Source organism: Sus scrofa, chromosome 6 (assembly GCF_000003025.6).
Source record: "Sus scrofa isolate TJ Tabasco breed Duroc chromosome 6, Sscrofa11.1, whole genome shotgun sequence".
Classification (NCBI taxonomy): domain Eukaryota; kingdom Metazoa; phylum Chordata; class Mammalia; order Artiodactyla; family Suidae; genus Sus; species Sus scrofa.
This window is the reverse complement of record NC_010448.4, coordinates 149,860,907-149,880,303: the sequence shown is the minus strand read 5'-3', so window position 1 is coordinate 149,880,303 and position 19,397 is coordinate 149,860,907. Positions and strand designations below refer to the sequence as shown.

At 36.1% G+C, this 19,397-nt stretch overlaps 1 protein-coding gene across 10 annotated transcripts in view; it reads right to left on the bottom strand.

Annotated features, from left to right (window-relative positions):
• Positions 1-19,397, bottom strand: part of DOCK7 (dedicator of cytokinesis 7) — a 226,479-nt gene that overhangs the window by 91,550 nt on the left and 115,532 nt on the right. For 9 of the 10 annotated variants that reach the window (XM_021096552.1, XM_021096544.1, XM_021096546.1 and 6 more), the window contains exons 16-20: positions 16,685-16,755; positions 12,861-12,999; positions 11,567-11,668; positions 6,011-6,097; positions 1,270-1,501 (exon numbers count right to left, since the gene is read on the bottom strand). In XM_021096552.1, the coding sequence (XP_020952211.1) occupies positions 1,270-1,501; positions 6,011-6,097; positions 11,567-11,668; positions 12,861-12,999; positions 16,685-16,755 (631 nt within the window). The remainder of the gene's footprint in view (positions 1-1,269; positions 1,502-6,010; positions 6,098-11,566; positions 11,669-12,860; positions 13,000-16,684; positions 16,756-19,397) is intronic. The other variant, XR_002345166.1, reaches the window with a different exon arrangement.

Below are 19,397 nucleotides of genomic sequence, written 5' to 3'. Positions count from 1 at the left end.
CATACATTAATATAAATAAAGCACATGGTACAATTCCTGGTACATAGTAAGTGCTGTGGAAATGTTTGTTACTATTGTTATTTTACACAATTTACAAAAATGAACAATGCTAACTTTTTTAATATGCCTATGACTTCTGTAACATTACTCTCTACAGCCTCCCTTCAGAGCATCTCCTAAACCACTCTCTCTTCTCTACCCTACCATCACTTCTTTTACCAGGACTTAAAATTTTTTGTATGAAATTCTACAAGATTCCCAATGTGTTTCCCTGCCTCTAGATTTTTCCACTTTCAATCCACCTCCATACACAATTGAAAGCCAAACTGGGTCACAATACATTCCGAATTAAAACCAGACCCTTCAAAAGCTATTGACGCTTTACAGAATAATAGCCCAATTCCCTAATGTGCCAAGGAAGGACCTATTTCATCTCTCCTACCACTAATATATCTAATCACTAACCCTCCAATTTTTAACTAATTACTTACAACTCTGCTGAAATGTCCAGGTTAGTTTGTCTATCTGTACACTATGCACATGCTGTTTCATCTCCCTGGGCTAGTTATTTACCTGTCAGACTACTAATCATCTTTATATGCCAACCCAAGAATTACCTCTACTTACAAGTCTCCCTAAAAAAAATTTCAAGGATGTGAATACTCATCTCCTTTGTGCCACCACTTCTTAATACAAAATTTCTCTAACTAGTTAGCTGAAATTTCTTACAAGCTCAACTACTTTTCAGAATTTGGGTGGAAGCTGTTAGCAAAAGTAGAGGAATAAAGCTGGAAAAAAAGGTAGAAAACAAGAATACCTCTCCTTCCAGAGCAACTCACAAGAAAAAGAAGATAGAGATTTTGAGTTAATGATGAATAATAGCTAAATTAAATAGAGGATAGCAGGTGAGTGAAAATGTACATTATAAATCATGTAAAATACAGCATGATTCATCTGCTGCTATTTTCTTAACCAGTCGATTAAAATCAGGAACCATGCCTTGGACAGTGCCTAGCAGTGTACATACACATTAAGTGCTCAGTAAATATTTGGTGACTGAATAATTTGAATAGAAGTCTATTTGGCACATTTTACAGAAACAAACAAAAGAAAGTTAACATTTCCCAGCATTAGAAACAAGAAAATAACAATCTCCCACAAAATCAAACACTGTCCTTATAGATAGCAAATAGGAATCATAATTCTATTTCTGTAAAAGTTAGAAGTATCAAATATCAATTTGACATTCTCTAAACATTGGTAAATTACCTATCTGGCCAGCAATGACAGGAGGTCTAACAACTAAAAGTATCAGTTTATCAAGCAGAAGATGAAGGAATCGAACCACTGGCTCCAACTGAGATGAATTCAATGCTGAAATACTGCTCTTCAATTCATTTTCTAAGTTATTTTCCATGATTCTCATGTCTCCAATACGGACTGGGAACATATGTTCATCCAAAGCATTCACCAGAGCGAAAAACTTATCAAGATAAGGATCCTAAAACAAAAATTAAAACAGAGGCATTAAACAATTATAACTTTGTCAATTCCCCCAACTATGGACCACCAATACCTCATGTTAACTGATAATACAAAAAGTACATATTAGCATATATAACATTGTTTCCAATTAAATACATCTAGTCTCATCTATTATTGTAAAGTAGCCATTTCAAATACCATGGATTACTCAAAAAAAAAAAAAAAAAAAAAAAAACCTTGATATTAGTTTTTTGTTGTTTTTTCCCCCAATGTGAGTCTGCCTTACTGCTTTAGAGCGCAACTATGATGGCAGGTGTGTTAGTAACCTACTTGTGTTCATTTTTAATTACTTTTTAGCTCCATCCAAATCCACCCTCTTTTCCGCATTTTGTAATCCTGAAGCTAAACTCTTCAAACTACATTTGTCCTTTGTCAGCAGGCTTGTGGGTAGGCTCTCATAACAGAAGGTAAGGGAAACAGTGCACTGGGCGTGAGGAGCTAGAAGGGATTCGTCTTGTTTGATTTCCTGACAGCGGCGCGTAGGTGTGCCTGCTAGGGCCCAGAGATGAGAGGCATGGGCAGCAGTGGTGGCTCTCACAGTTCCACAGCAGGTACCCTCCACCGAGTTGGCTCAGCACCAAAGCACAGCAGGCAACGAGTTCCTGGAGAGGCAGTGTCCTCTCCTCAAAGGTCTGATTCTCAGCCTGCAGGATCTTCCTTTTAGTGCTTTTCTTCCTCATCACTTTCGGCAACTGCTATCTTTGCTACAATCAGAATTCTCTTAACTTGTTCAGTAGTGAATCATCTTTAACCCAGTTAACGATTATTTACAAATTTTCTCCATTTAAATTACTAGCAGTTTCCACCTCCTGATTAAATCTGACTGCTATTATTTAACCCATTTTACACTGACAGAACCACAGTCTTATTTAAAGCAGTAATGTGCCCAGACCCAAGGCGGATGCTTGCTCTCTGAGCCTCTTTATACCTAGAAATAACCATGTGCCATAGTTCTGACCAATGAGATGTGAACCAAAGTCTACTGAAACCCTGGGAAGACTTTTACTTAGTTAACAATGAAAAACTTTAAGAAAAGGTAATGCCAGGAGTTCCCATTGTGGCTCAGTGGAAACGAATCTGACTAGCATCCATGAGGATACAGGTTCAATCGCTGGCCTCGCTCAGTGGATTGAGGATCTGGTGTTGCTGTGAACCGTGGTGTAGGTCACAGATGAGGCTCAGATGCGGCACAGATGCGTTGCTGTGGCTGTGGTGTAGGCCAGCGGCTACAGCTCCAATTCAACCCCTTGCCTGGGAAGCTCCATATGCCATGGGTGTGGCCTTAAGAAACAAAAAGAAAAAAAGAAAGAAAGAAAAGGTAATGCTAAACAGCTTCGTATTTATAATTTTAATATTACTCTAATTTGAAATGTATTTTAAATGAATAAAAAATATTTCTACAGAGTTCTATGTATCCAATATATTTCAAAGAGCTACAAGAAACGTATAAAACATCATAAAAAACACTTATTGTCTTCAATCGATCCTTTTAAAAAGATTTTAATACATGATAAAATTTTATTACATAGTTGAAAATTCAGAAACTTTTGCGTTTTCGTCATCAGGACCGTGAATGTCACGGTGCTCTACACTAGACAAGTCCGCTCTATTCTTCCTCCACATTCTATAAATTTTAAATCATCTATATAAAATATTTCGCCCCAAATCTTTTGTCATATTAAAACAATACGTGTATCCAGCCCAAAAAAAAAAGTCAGGAGAAAAAGATAAACATACTACCAACACTGGAAAAAGAGAAAACAATGATTACAGGATTAAAAATATGAAAAATAAAGTATTTGCACTTAATATCATGTGATATTAAGAATAATTTTACTGGAGTTCCCGTCGAGGCTCCGTGGTTAACGAATCCGACTAGGAACCATGAGGATGCAGGTTCGATCCCTGGCCTTGATCAGTGCGTTGGGGATCCAGCGTTGCTGTGAGCTGTGGTGTAGGTTGCAGATGCGGCTCGGATCCCATGTTGCTGTGGCTCTGGCGTAGGCTTGGCAGCTTTAGCTCTGACTGGACCCTTAGCCTGGGAACCTCCATATGCCATGGGAGCGGCCCTAGAAAAGGCAAAAAAAAGACCAAAAAAAAAAAAAGAATAATTTTACTAAGGGAAGGAATATGTTTCAGCAATATACTATAGTGTCAAGTTTCTCAATATCAGATGAATAAAGTCTACAGGAAACACAGGACATATCTAGTAATGGTAAACTAAAAACTCTACTGGAGCTTGCTTTTTTTTCCCCCCAGCTTTTTAGGGTCATACCCACGGCATATGGAAGTTCCCAGGCTAGGGGTTGAATCAGAGCTACAGCTGCCAGCCTACACCATAGCTCACAGCAACGCTGGATCCCTGACCCACTGAGCAAGGCCAGGGATTGAACCTGCATCCTCATGGATACTAGCCAGATTTGCTTCCACTGCGCCACAACAGGGACTCCTTACCGGAGCATTATTTTACTGGGATCTACCTGTGACTGCTAAATAAAACCTATATACTACTTATTTTGCTGCTGTTTTAAAATATAACATATAACTTTATCTTATTTTTCCCTACCTCGCTGTTCAGAAAAGAGTTAACATAGCAAGTTAAGGCTGCTATCATTTGAAAGGCCTGCTTCTAAGGTTGGCCCTTGGCCAGCATCTGGGTACTTGGATTTCAGGAGGGTTCCCACTGATAAGGGATTGCTAATGTTTATGCACAATACAGTTTATGCTGAACACCTGCTTCTTTCTGGGACTCTAGGATTTTGGTATACGTCAGGCAGAGAATGTCTACGTGACAAGCCTGTAATAAAAAACTCTGGAAACTGAGCTTCCATGGTAGACAATATTTCGCATATGCTATTTCAACTTGCCCTGTGAAACTCCACTAGGAGAAAACTCATGGAAGTTTGTACTTTATTTCCTCTGAACTTGACCTCTTTTCCCTTACCTGATTTTGATTTATATCTTTCACTAAAATAAATCATAGCTGTGCATATGACTAGATGCTGAGTTCTCTGAGTTATGCCAGAAAGTCACTGAACTTGAGGGTGGCCTTGGAAACCCCTGCACACTATTCCTTCCCTTTTCAAGTTGGAGAACCCTTATATTCCATTTTAAACACCTGCTTGTCACTCTACATTTTCTCCATTGAAAAGTACAATTCACTAATACAGTTTTAGCAATCACATTTATTCTGTTACCTCCAATCCTAAATTCCTAATTAATTACAACTGCCTACAGGGCATCTTCATCTGATGTACAGAGGCACTTCAGACTCAAAAATAAACTCATTATAGCTCCTAATTGCTCTCCCTTAGTATGCTCCCAAATTTACTTCTCTCACATTTACTATGTATGTATGATAGAAATCACCTTTCGCCTGGACTCTAAATTCTGTAGCTTTCAAGGTCCTTCATAATCTTTACCAGCCTGGTCCTCTCTGCTCATCTCTCATGATTTCCTAAGCACTTTAAATTGCATTCACACAAAATTATTTGCCCTTCCTTCAGCAGATCACGTCCTCTTCACACTTGCTTTTTTTTTTTTTTTTTTTTTTTTATCACTTGAGTTGTCTACTCTCTCTCTCTGAATGGTAAATGCCTACTTACCAATGCAACAACAAAAGAGACAACTCTCTCTGTACTTGAAGATTTAGCTAATATACTTAACATAATGCTAGTTTTATTATAATTTTTTTACTTTTTTAATTTTTAAATTTTCCCCCCATTCATTGTAAGGTCCTTGAAGGGTAGGCGCCTTCCTTTCCAAGTGTCAATGTCCCTGAATTCAAAGAGTTTACAGTCTAATGGGGAGAGAACCAAAAAACCAAGGATATGGGTGCACGTATATGTACACACATATCCTCAGAAAGAGAGAGAGAAAGCAAAAGTATAAGAGCATGCAGATGAGAACAAGAAGCAGTACGAGTGCAGGGTAAGATGACAGAATAAAGCGGCTGCTATTTTAAAATAATCACCAGCAAAGGCCTCTCTGAAGTAAGGAGAAATCTTAATGAAGTCAGAGGCACATCAGAAGGAAAAGCAATCCAGCTAGAGAAAGAGTAAATAGAAAGGCTTCCAGGGGAGCGTGGCATATTCTAGAAATATGGTGAAAAATATGGATATCCCTGAGAACTCTTTCCATTTGAAACATTTAAGTCTATGAGAAATAGAATATGCTAGATGACAGTTTTTCAAAATTATTCTGCTATGTACCAGAAACTTAGAAGAAAAAAATCACTTAATTGTTCAAAGTGAAGTCAATAACATTTTGAAAACCAAGATTTGCTTTTGTTTATATCACAAGACATTTTGTGATTCCTTTAAAAAATAACTTCTTAATCTATCCATTTAAACTAATACATAGTCCCATAAATCTTTCAGCAAACAAAACTGATTAAAGTTCTAGACAATTATGTTCAATTCATTCAAGTGAAATTTGGTCACAAAAACGATTAAAACTCACTTACTTGTGTATGGATAGATGAAACAGCAACAACTTCAACATTAAAAACACCTTTGTGATTATCTACCCATTTCATGCCAGGTAGAGGAACCTGTAAGACAGTGAATATAATGATCACAGAGGCTTAAGTTGATTACGAAATATGAAATGATTACGAATTATAAAATAAAAGATTATCTCAATAAGAAAAATACTGTGGAGATATATTTTATGCACTATAAATAAATGTAAAACTTATATTTTGTTCTTATTACAAAATCAATGCGTCCTACAAGAGAAGTAAAAGGCTCAAGGAGCAAAAGCAGAAAACATACACTCAAAATTCTATCTTCCTGGAAAAAGATCCCTTTCCAAATCTTCCTCTATGCACATACATTTTTATATACACCCTTAATAGGTGATATCAAACAGATTATTTTGAAAATTGTTTTTCTCCTAGTACACTGTGAATCTCTTTTCATGTCAATAAGTACACACCTGCAATATCTTAATGGTTTATAATATATTTTCTTTATTTTAAACACCCCTATTATTTTCTAAAAAAATTTTCTTAGAGTATAGTTGATATACAATGTTGTGCCAATGCTACTATGCTTTAAAACATTTACAAGCAAAGGAAGTCTATTGTTTTAAGTATTACAAAACATTTTTTCTGATATAAATAATGCTAGGAGTGTTATTAAAATTTTACCATAAAAAACTGTTTAAAAACAAGTACATCAGTTCTCTTTATTCCTCCTGCTAAATACGTTAAAATCCCTGAACATGAAACACAAAATAAACATAAAAGCTGAAAGGGGAGAAAAGAATGCAGATGGGCTAGGGAACCTCATGATGCAAGGAACTGTCATAAGGCAGTGTTTCCTAGGTTCTGTTTTTGCCTCATGTATCCTGGACTAGGTGCTAGAGAACTGGCATCTCGGAAACCCCAAAAGGAATAGGGGAAATGAAAAACTCCAAGAAAAGCCCGCTCCCTCTAGGGAAAGCCAACGATTGCCCTACTCTGTGCAAACACAGGGAAACAAGTCGAAGCTGGCTGTCATAAAGTGCCTGAGTCCCTATCCCACCCCTACAAATGCCAGGTAGTATCAGAGAAGACAGAGGTGGGTACTGGACCCAGACCAGTGATAAAAAGTACCCTCGCCAACTGTGGTGTCAGTGGAGGCCAAGTGGGGAGCAGTAACAAGGTGCTCCCTTCCCCTCACAGCCAGAGAGGTGTCAGGAGAGGACTGAAATCCTTCCCACCCGATAGTAAGCCCCCCCAGCCCAATGCAGAGTGGAGAAGGTGACTCTGGCAATAGTGCCTTCCCTGCTGCTAGAACACAAGACACGTAAAATCTAGAGTGTTAACATAATATCCCAAATGTTCAGTAGAGAACAAAAATCACACATCATACCAGAACCAGAAAAATTTGAACTGAAATGAACAAAGACAATCAGCAGACATCAATACTTAGATGACACAGATACTGGACAGATCTGACAAGGAGTTTTAAACAGCATCAGGGCAAAAAGCTCCACAAGCAATTATAAACATCTTTGAGGAGTTCCCGTCGCGGCGCAGTGGTTAACGAATCTGACTAGGAGCCATGAGGTTGCAGGTTCGATCCCTGGCCTTGCTCAGTGGGATAAGGATCGGCGTTGCTGTGAGCTGTGGTGTAGGTTGCAGACGCAGCTTGGATCCCGCTTTACTGTGGCTTTGGTGCAGGCAGGCAGCTGTAGCTCTGATTCAACTCCTAGCCTGGGAACGTCCATATGCCGCAGGTGCGGCCCTGAAAAGCAAAAAACAAACCAACAAAAAATAGGATACCTCAATAAAATGTGAAAGCATACGTCTTTAAAACCAGTGGTTCTCAAAGTCTGAAATAGGATCAATAGCGTAAATATTATCTGGGCACTTAGAAGGAATGTAAATAATCAAGCCTCAGCCTAGACATAGTCCAAGAGAGCAGCTGTCTGGTGTCTCTTCTGACAAAGCACTAATCCCATCATGAGGCTACACCTTCATGTCCTTATCTAAACCTAATTACCTCCTAAAGGTCTTCAATTCACATTGGGCATTAGGGTGTCAACATATGAACTTGGGGGAACACAATTTAGTTCACAGCACATCAAGAAACTTACCTGAGGTCTCACAAATAAGTAGAGGAGCTAGCAGTGAAATCTTGAAATTATGCTACACTGCCTTTCAAAAGTAAATAAGATTTTTTTTTAATTCAACAACAAAAAACTTTCACAATCCCACACTCTTTTGAGAGCGAACTTTGCTAAATTTAGTGTTCACGTTTCAAACTATTTCCAACACAACTGCTGATATATACCTACATAGTGAGTTTGGTTGTTGCTACATTACTTGTTTGTTTTTATGATAAATGTTCCATTGGAATATTTAAATCTATATCAGTCCTCTTAACTACTTCACCATTGTAAGGATGTACACGAATTTAATGAAACCAATTTTTTCATCAATATCCATTTTCTATTTTTAATTTTTTGCTAATACCAATAACCTGTGATTTTTTCCCACGAATTCACTGACGTCCCTACACAGTTTTCTAGGTTCTAGGGTTTCATGATAAACATACAGTCTGCTCTCAGGGAGCTTGCTAACCATTTCTTGTAGAGAAAAACAAATGATTTCAGATAGTGATAAACACTAGGCAAAAGAAAACTAGATTAAAAATGACAGAGTATATCAGCAGTGTGGAGGAAGGGTTGAAAAATTGGTGGAGAGAGAGAAAGACCTCTCTGAAGAAGTGCTAGTTTATATTCAATTCAGATCATGCAAAGAATCCAGCCATAAGGAGACCAGGAAAAGGAAGGACAAAAGTCAAAGACTCAGAGGCTGGAAAAAGTTTGGAAGAAGCTGTAAGTTCAGAACAAGGGGTGTGGTGATAGGAGAGGATGTTGGAGAAGTGGAAGAACCCAGGTCTTTCAGAGATTTGTAGGTCACAGGAAAAAAAAAAAAAAAACAAAACTAGATTATATTTTAAGTACAATGAAATGGCAGAGGAACATTTTATTTTGATAATAAGAAACAGTAAATCCTAGTGATATAATGCTGAATGAAAAAAGCAAATCCCAGAGGATTATTTATAGCATAATAACTTTTTCATTAAGTGCATAAAATAAGCAAACAATGTATTGTTTAGGCATCATATACTTCAATTAAAAAGTTGGAAGGGGCTAGATTTCAAAACAATGGGACTCTACTTAATGCCACAGAATGGTACACTTTAAAATAGTTAAAATGGTAAATTTTATGTTATGTAAATTTTAGCACAATATTTTTACAGGCTAATTTTTGGAGTTAGAAGGAAGAAGACTGTGAAATAAAGGAGGAGCACATAAGTGATAAAAATTATTATCAGTGTTCTGGCTCTTGAATTGGGTGATGGAGTCATGACGGTATGTTATAAAATAAAATAACAAAAAATTGAAAAGGGTAACTATCCTATACAGACACAACCACTCTTTTTTTTTTTTTTTAGGGCCACACCCACAGCATATGGAGATTCCCAGGCTAGGGGTCCAATCAGAGCTGTAGCCACAGACCTGCGCCAGAGCCACAGCAACACGGTATCAGAGCTGCAACTGTGACCTACACCACAGCTCATGGCAACACAGGATCTTTAACCTACTGAGTGAGGCCAGGGATCCAACCCGCATCTTCATGGATACTAGTCGTGTTCGTGTTCGCTAACCACTGAGCCACGATGGGAACTCCAAGACACAATCACTTTAAGTTTAAAAACATCCTACATGCTAATCTTTGCATACCTACGCAAATGTATCTGTAAGATAAATATTTAGAAATATAATTAATGAGATAAAAGGTATGTGTATTTTTCATTGTGATATATATTTCAGGCAAAAATAATCAAGCAAACCATTTAAAGGTCTAAGAGATGATGATACGTGGCCCAGGCTAAGTACCATAATCCCACAGAAAGAAAAATCTAACGACAAACCTTCATGCTGGTCTCTATGTCAGTCTTGTATGAATTTTTTAAGGATGAATCTATTTCCTAGACCCCAATTAACACTGATCCCAAAAAGTTGAAGACACTCAACTGAGATTATATTCACCAGAATACCTTCACTCTGTTGAAGTATCCTGGTGGCCAAAGTTTCTTTCTCACCATAAAGTTCCAACGGTATCCAACAAGAATGAGTCCAATTAAGAACAAATGCCTAACTTCCAGAAAATTGTATTTTCTTTTAAAATATTTCCTTTTGAAATATAAAGCTACCCCTGACAGAAGACTAATTTATTTTTCTGAAAAGATGTGTTCCCAGAAAACTTAATGAAAGACTGGACTGGGGGGTGGGGAGGAGTGGTGCAGTCATATTTCTTTCCTACTGTCTTTATTCATTCATTTAATAAATACTTACTAACTGCCTACTCTGAGCCAAGCATTATTATAAGAACTTGTTGATAGAGCAATGCGCAAGAAAAAGTCCTTGCCCTCATGGAGTTTATGCTCTGTAGACAATAGATAAACAAAGATATATAAGCAATAAAGTTCGTGATACGTGTAAGTATTATGAGGATAAAGCAAAGGGATAAAAAGCAGTCCAGGCTGCTACTTAAGTAATCATAGACAAATTCTCTGAAGAGGTGATATTTGAGTGGACATCTGAATTAATTAAGAAGCAGATCTTGTGATACAGCACTGCCCACAAAGGGAAGTACAAAGAGCTTGAGACGGAATGTGCTTTTCATATATAAGGAACAACAAGAGCGCTGTGCTCTATGGGCAGGGTAGAGGGAGTGACAATGGGGAGAAAGGAGGTCAGAGCAGTAACCTTATACTACCTTTTTTAAAAAAAATATTCTGCCTTGTTTAAAAAAATTAAAAACAATACAAATGTATTTGTGAGTACTCCATACTGAAAATAAATGCCGCCAGGGACCATTACAAGACATATTTCAGATTAATGTTTACAGTTTTGGTCAAAGCATTAAGCGACATTGGTAATCAATAGTAGTTCTTGAAAAGGGCACTTTGGTTTTTGAACAGTGGCTGCGGATTCTTTTTTTTTTAATTTATTATTATGATTGATTTACAGTGGCTGATTCTTGATCAAGATTTTCCCAATGTTATTGTTTCTTTCAAGTCACATATGTCATCATCAAAACTACTAATGTCCCTTGTACTGTATATTTATAGTTATTCTGTATGATCTTCAATTACAAAAGAGTCTACAAAATTAATTTAAATCTGTTCTCCTGCCTCCAGTGAAATGCTGTCTACTGAAAGAAGTAATCATTTATTTAAAGCTTCTCATGTCCCAGTATGAAAATTCTCCAAATTTATCTTTTCTTTCAGTTACATTTCATGTACTATTTTGGTTTTTAAATAAATGTACTTATACTTTAAAGAACAGTATAAATGTTTCTAAGTATTCTATAGAATAATTTTAATTACAGGAGAAAACAGTATTATTATGTCACCATCCACATTCTTAGAAGAAATATCAGGTTTGAGAAAAATATCTTTGTAATGAAAAGCCCATTTAATTCAATCTAGAGACCTTCAATGTGAGAGATACTGACCTCAGGAGACAGTACAGAATAAGCCTGTGGTGGTTTTTCCAGTGAGACCGGTAGGCAAAACTGCCCAGTCTTTAATCGCCCGTTCTGAAGCATGGGTATCCACTTTTAAATAAAAAGGAAACAATATTGATTTAAGTACATGTGTGATAAAAGGAATTACTTGGAAAATCTGTTTTAAGAACTTAGTATGAGTTCTCACATTACCAAACTCCAAGGAGATTTAATTACATAAGTAATAATCACAGGCCTTCTAATTCCTATGAAGTGTCTCCAATAATATTTAAGGAGAATCCCTAAAACATTATTACTAACTTAAACAATTCTTACATCTATAGTTAAGTCCTTGTAATCCAAGGGAAAGGTGGTAATGGAAAAAGGCACAAAGTGAATCACTTTTAAAGTGGGCAATAGTCAATGTAAAAAGGGAAAGATTCGATTAGACATGAATGCTGAAAACAGAACTAAGAAGTGCAACAAACTTATTTTCTTACATTTAGCAAAATTCATGTCATAAACTGCAGAGGACAAAAAATATGAATCAAATGTTGGTTTTTCTCTTTTGGGTAAAGGCATGCCTTTCTCACAAAACTGTGATAGCATGCTACAGTGGACTTCATCTTAGGTTTACCTTTGCAATTCCACAGTAATGATTTTCAAAAAATACTCAAGGGCTTTAATTGTGTTAATTAAAGCAATTAAAAAGGGTCCCTTTCGGAGTTCCCGTCGTGGCTCAGGGGTTAATGAATCTGACTAGGAACCATGAGGTTGCGGGTTGGATCCCACTGGTTGCTCAGTGGGTTAAGGATCCACGTTGCTGTGAGCTGTGGTGTAGGGCACAGACGTGGCTCGGATCCCGAGTTGCTGTGGCTGTGGCGTAGACAGGCGGCTACAGCTCCAATTAGACCCCTAGCCTGGGAACCTCCATGTGCTGTGGGAGTGGCCCTAGAAATGGCAAAAAGACAAAAAAAAAGGGGGGGGGTCCCTTTTAATCATTTTACATTCAAGCCATTCTTTTCTGAAAAACCCTTAAAACTGTTACATTTACACAGTACTACTGTGTAAACATATAATAAGCAGGACCAACATCTAAGTGTTTACACATGTAAGTTAGTTAGCTAATTAATGACATTAGTTAACTACATTAATGAGCATTTTCTTGTTATGATAACTCTTCCTAACCAATGTGGGAAATCAAATAAGGAATACTCAAATAATAATGAACATCAACTATATCTTAAACACTGTAATTATTTTTAGGATCAAATAGCTAAATATTTAATAAAAATACACTTACTGTGTATCCAACAGGAGTTTCAAGAGGAGTATTTTGTTTTTGTTGGCAACTAACATGATAAAAAGTAAAAAGCAAGTGATGATGGTCAGTTAAAGTAGCAGGGAGCTTAACCTTGATTTCTTCATGAAAATCAGGAGACCTTCATACAAAACAAACAAACAAACAAACAAATCAATAGTCAATAATGTGTTCAAAATAAATAATTACTGCATTTGTATATTTGAGTAATTTTCAAATTAATTTCAGGATTCATGCTTGATTCTTCTTTTAGTCCAAAATATTTGTATTTCCAAACTCTAAGTAACCAACCCTATTTCCAGAGGAGGGAGCTATCACCGTTTCTGAAATTTCTCATCCCATTTTTAATAACGGGTTGAGTAATCCTACTATTGGAAAACTCATTAATAATCACCATCTTGATGCTGAGATCTTCATTAGTTTGGAAACTATATGAAAGAGGAGACTAGGGCACAGCTTTCTATACAAACTAATTCAGATACGTATTACATAGAAAAAAATTATATGAGTTTTTTAAGTGTATATATCATACCCATACCACCAAAAAACATTTTATTTTATAGGAGTATAGCATGGTAAAACAAATTTATATAATCCTTTTGTTAAAAAAAAAAGAAAAAAGGTATCTTTAGACAACTTGGTATCAAGATGGGCTCTCCATGGAATGTCATATCTATTATTCCATTGCTAAAGAAATAAATGTTAACAAAACATGGACTAGTCATGTATTGATTGACAGCTTTTAAAAAAGGGAAAAGAAAGAGTAAAAAGAAAAGAAAAAATGGAACACCCACAAATTGCATGTGTCCCACAATTAAGTGCTCCCAGCTGCTATAAGAATAAGCATCATATTTGATCAAAGCAATGGCATTTACATCTCAATATTCATTGAGAGTGGCCCCTAGGAGCATTTTTATAGGAAAGCATGGCTTCTATTATGATATATACCTAAAGGGGAAGAACCTTAGCATCCCAATCTTCCATATTTGGTCAGTATCTCTCTGTTATATTCAATGAAAATACATTCAAACCATACGGTTCCAACTATCTTTAGAGTGAAGGCTGTCCCACCAATTAGGGGTTTTTCTCTGATGTTAAAATACATCAAATATCTTTCCATCTCAAATAAGCTAACAGCATAGATCTGATCACAGAAATATTAAGTGGCATAAGGCTTTTAATACCCATAAGAAAGACAGCTAATGTTAGCCATCTGATAATTTGAAGACTGTGGAGAATAAAAGATGCTACAAATCTTATTACTGATCTCACTAATCACCAATAAATTATGAAAAAGTTGAATTTACAAGTAATGTTAGAGTGTACTGTCATTTTAATTCTACTAATGCTGAGAGCAACAAAATAAAGACCTAGCCACAACTGAGGTACTCAGAAATTACTACCTTCTTTATTCATATCTTTCCTGGGATTGAAGTTCACGTCATTCCTGAAATCACGTTATGTGAAGGCTCTCAAGGAAAATTAAATATCTACAAGATATTCATCAACAAGTATTTTTAATTACTCACCATTAGGATAATTACTTTTGCGGTGGTTTTAACAATGAGCATAAACAAGTAATAACCCTCAAAAATATATAATTAGGTAGCACTACAAGTAAGACACATATATCATGGCTATGCTGTAAAGCAGGGGTTGGCAAACTATGGCCCACATGCCAAATCAAGTCTACTGCTTGGTTTCGTATAGCCTACAAACTAAGACTGATTTTTATACCTGTAAGTGGTCAGCAAAATTCAAAAGAACAATGTTTTACTTGGAATATTAAACGAAATTCAAATTCAGTGAAATTCAGTGTCCATAAATAAAATTCTACTGGAAGACAACTATGCCCATTTATCTGCAACTTGCTGTACCTGGCTACTCTTGCACTAACACAGCAGGGTTGAGTGGCTGCAAGAGACCAGATGGCACACAAGGCCTAAAATATATACTGTCTGGCCTTTTGTAGAAAAAGTCTGCCAACCCCTGTTATAGAGCATATAAGGTTAAGTGCTTCAAGAACAAAACTGAATAGATTACTTGAAGTTTTAGATCAGGGAACTGACATTTAGGAAGATACATGTGATCAGGGTCTTAAAGTGTGAGTAGGAGTTCAATAAATAGAGGGAATCATTATTAGAGTAGAGAAAAGCCCAGAAACAGGACAGCACAAGGATATCTTGGTAATGAGGCAGAAATAAAATCATCAGGACATAAATGATGACTGGATATTGGAGAAAGTAAGAAGGAAGGCAAGGATGTCTTATATTTTGAGTAAGAGCACCTGGAAAAATAGAGGTACCATTAATGAAAATATTGTCAGACAGAGATTGGCTTAGGAAGAGAGGCAGGGTTAAATACATGGAAACTGAGAAGGCAACAGGCACTAAAATGCATATGCCCAAAAGGCCACTGAAGATATATGTCTTTATCTCAGAAAGAAGCTTATGACAGAAAATTAAAAGTTGGGAACAATCCATGCAAAGATAAAAGTAGTAGTGTTTTCACTGAATGTAACTCTAAGAATACACAAAAGGTTACTTAGGGAGAGAATATTATAGAAAAAGAAGGTTAAAGACAAAACTTTAGTGCTTTTTGTAAAATGATTAATTTTAAAGAAAATAAAAAACAGAATAATTACTATAGACAAAAAAGTATTCAAAAGGATAAAAAGAAACCAACGAGGGCCATAAAATAAAATAAGAAAGAACAAAGTTTTTAAGGAGGGTAAGGAAAAAACATGCCATATAACAGCACTGAAAAAAAACCTTTTTTTTTTTTTTTTTTAAGTACAGGCAACTTAAACTCTGAGACAGTAAGAGATGGAGCCAATGAAGCAGAAAATCAATAATGCAAGAAAAGGAGTATCTGATGGAGTCACATTCTGGAAGAGGCTAGATAAGACTGGAGAGAAGAGGTAAAAAGATTCACATCTTAATGTGAATTTTTAAGGAGGGTGTGGGCCAGTTACCACCTTTGAAAGAGAGGAAAGGAATATCACCTCAGAGATAATTTGAGGTGAAGAGTACAGAAGTTGATGGACCTCAAATTAGATGGCCTCAACTTCATAGAGTAGGAACACTAAGAGTAAACCAACAGAAAAAAGTAGCAGCTAGTGGAAGGGAGAAAGGTTTCGAAGAGCTACTGCCAAATGGGAGATAGGATAAAAAAATATATATACCGTACTCCCATCATATGACAAAAAAACAACATCAATTTGTGACAGTCCTTACTGGCACAACTTTGTGATTTTTTTTTTTCTCTAATGGCTTTCAATAATCAAAAGAAGAAGAAGGGGGAGGTGAGACAAGGGGAGGGCAAAGAGAAGAGGGAAGAGGAGGAGGAAGAGGAGTAAGAAAGTAGAAGTTAAAGGCTATCCAGAGTTAGCAGTCAATTTCCCAAAGAGGTAAAACAAAAAGTAGGTCAAAAGATATATTGGATGTTGAGAATACACCAATTTAACTGACTTATAGGTGCAAGCTTAGTAAAGAGTTAAGTAGACATCGAAGTGTCAGATGAAAATAAGAAGAAAAGACCAAAGAACCAGAGGCCTTAGATAATAATAACAATAAAAATGAAAGAATCTGAGAATTTGACAGAAAAGAGGTTTTGTGCATGAAGCCTTATATTTGAGATGTCTATGGAGAGAATGTGCATCTACAGGTTGAAAATTATAACTCTGATGTCAGCTCTTGAATTTGCACATTCAGTGCAGCAAAGCATTTGGTTAAACACACTAACGTGAGTGCTAACAATGCCACTAAGAAGTGAGTAACTTTGAAAGAAATATTTGAATTCAGTACCTGTTATGATATACTACGGCTGTATAGGCTTCCTTTGAAAATTCTGAACAGCTAGATTTACCAAAGATTACCTGTAACAAATAACAGCATGTTGAAACTTTGTTGTAATAAATGCTGGATGTTTCATATCTATTTAAGAATTTGTCTGATTTAATAACTATTTGAGAACAATGGGCAAAATCAGCCCAATGAAGAACAATGTGCCTGTAAGTTCAATTGTTTAACTGTAAATTTCTTTTCAACTATAGACGCATCTGACATCAAACATTCAAAAAGCTTCTATCCATTATATTATATCTATTGGGCATAAGGTACATTGCTTTTTCTTAAAGGTAAAGAATTCACTTTAAAATTTATATGTAGCATATCATTTGGAATTTATATAAGAAATATGATCCTAGAATGGTGGCAGATACCTACTATACAAATTGGTGATTTTTCCATTAAAATAAAAGTCATTCTGAAAGTCAAAAATAAATTATTTATAAATGACATTAAGATATCCTAATTTAGGTCAAGCTATGTATCCTTTGCTTCCAGTACTCCTTGCAAGCTATTCTACAATTCTTACAGTCTTATATTCTGACGTGTGTATTTTTTTTTTCCTAACCCACCACATTAAAAAAAAAATACTACTTTTGGTTTAGAGGTAAAATAATTCAGTCTTGCATATCTGCCTCTCAAATTCTACCAAGCAATACCGTGGTTAATTAGGGTAGCTGATTAGACAAATGGCCTAATGATGTCAAGGTCACAGCTATGACCCTATGTGACAGGCTTACTATAATATCTAGCCATGGACTAAACTCTTAAGTCTAAGCCAGTCATCTCTACACAACCATGAATAGGTATGTGGACATGTCATCACACATCCATCACACAACTAGTAAAACAAGTCAAAGTGTATTCCTTATTCAAAGGGGTTAAGTGACACTATCCTTAAATAAAAAGAACATATTAACAGGTATTTGTGTTTCTTTTTGCAACATTTCAAGCAGTTCCTTTTACTTTAGGGGTATGTAAAAGTGTTATGATTCTCCTAGATATGTCTAATTTCATCAATTTGCTAAGAATACCTTACTATATTTTTATTAAATGTTGTTCCAGTGATGGAATGATAAAGTTTATGATTTTATCATATCAACATTATATGACCAAAAAATTCTCTTGAAACCCATTTGAACAGTCCTTATTTTTTAAAAAATAAGCAAATACAATGTGTCTGTGTTAATACACTCTTTCAAACCAGCCACTCACATAAATACTTTCATACCACTAATAATACACAAGTGAAAGGAATGTAGTATCTTTTTTCCCTCTGAGAAGCTACTGTTTATCATAAAGTAACTTATTTTCACAACTTGCATGATATAAAGTATTGATCAACATGGACTGAGCATAGTTATGCCAAGCACTATGATGGGAATCAAGATACAGATATGAGTCATACATGGTCTCTGCCCTCAAGGAGCTCACAGTCTAGTGGACGAGATTAAAAAAATAAACATATCATCAAACATGAAACAGCTCATAAAAGAAGTGAGAGCCACTATGGCAGCACCAGAAGAAGGAGTGGTCTAACTGCCAATGTGGCTGGATCCACCTGGGGATCTGTAGAGGAGGCCATATATATGCTAAGACAAGGAAGAGTTTGTTAGACAAAAAATAAAAACAGCTTGTTTTACATATACGACACTTGTCATAAGCTCAAATTCATAAGGCCATTCACACATAGGATAACAAAGCATCTATTGTCACAATCAAGTATCTTTTCATTAGCTGTCACAGTACATTCCTTCCTTCAGCAGAAATGAATAGTAAAGAGCATGAAATACTCCAAATCTCAAAAATAAATTCTACATTTATTGAACAAATATTTGTGCAGCATTATATGTAATGATCTCAAATAGCTGTCATAGAAGAATACAAAGATGAATAATTTGCACTTGCTGCTGTCAAGATCTATAAATGCTGATGAAACTGAGGCTATAGTGAAAAGGAAAATATAGTTTTCTTAGTAAGCAGAAAAATGAAAACAACGATTCAAAGGACTGATATGATACAGAAAAAAAAGCTCTGTAAACAATGCTCCTGTTCTTAGCTCATTTTCATTCCACTAGGGTTCTCAGAGGTTAAACATCCACAGTGACAGCTGTGCTTCTACTCCATAAGTTAAAAATCTTTCACAGAACTTGTATTTATTAGTATCCCTCGAATCCTGAGTGACCATGTGGCCAGTCAAGAATCTCCTAGGTCTGGCCTCAATCTACTGTTTCTGACTTATCTGGCACTGCTCCGGCTCACTGGCAGCTCAGCACTGTATCTCTGTTGAAGGACATTCTTCAACTTGAATTGCTCTTCTTTCCCCATGGCCTAAATCCATGGCCAGTAACATTTTAACCACCTTTAAGGCATTCTCTCCTACTGCTGAACACCTATGACTTTGAATCCCTATACCACTCTTCTAATAATTAGCATATACCTTGGTTCTCAAAACTGGCTGCAAAATTTAATCACGTGGGGAGATAACAAAATACTTATACCCCGCATGGTATCCCACCCCGGAGATTATAATTTAATAGGAATGAGATGCGGTCCAGACACTGATATTTTGAAAACCTCCTCAGGTGAGTGTAAAAGGCAGCCAAAGTTGAGAAATAGTGCCAGAGTTTCTCAACAAAATGGGAAGAATCATACAAATTAGAATCACCCG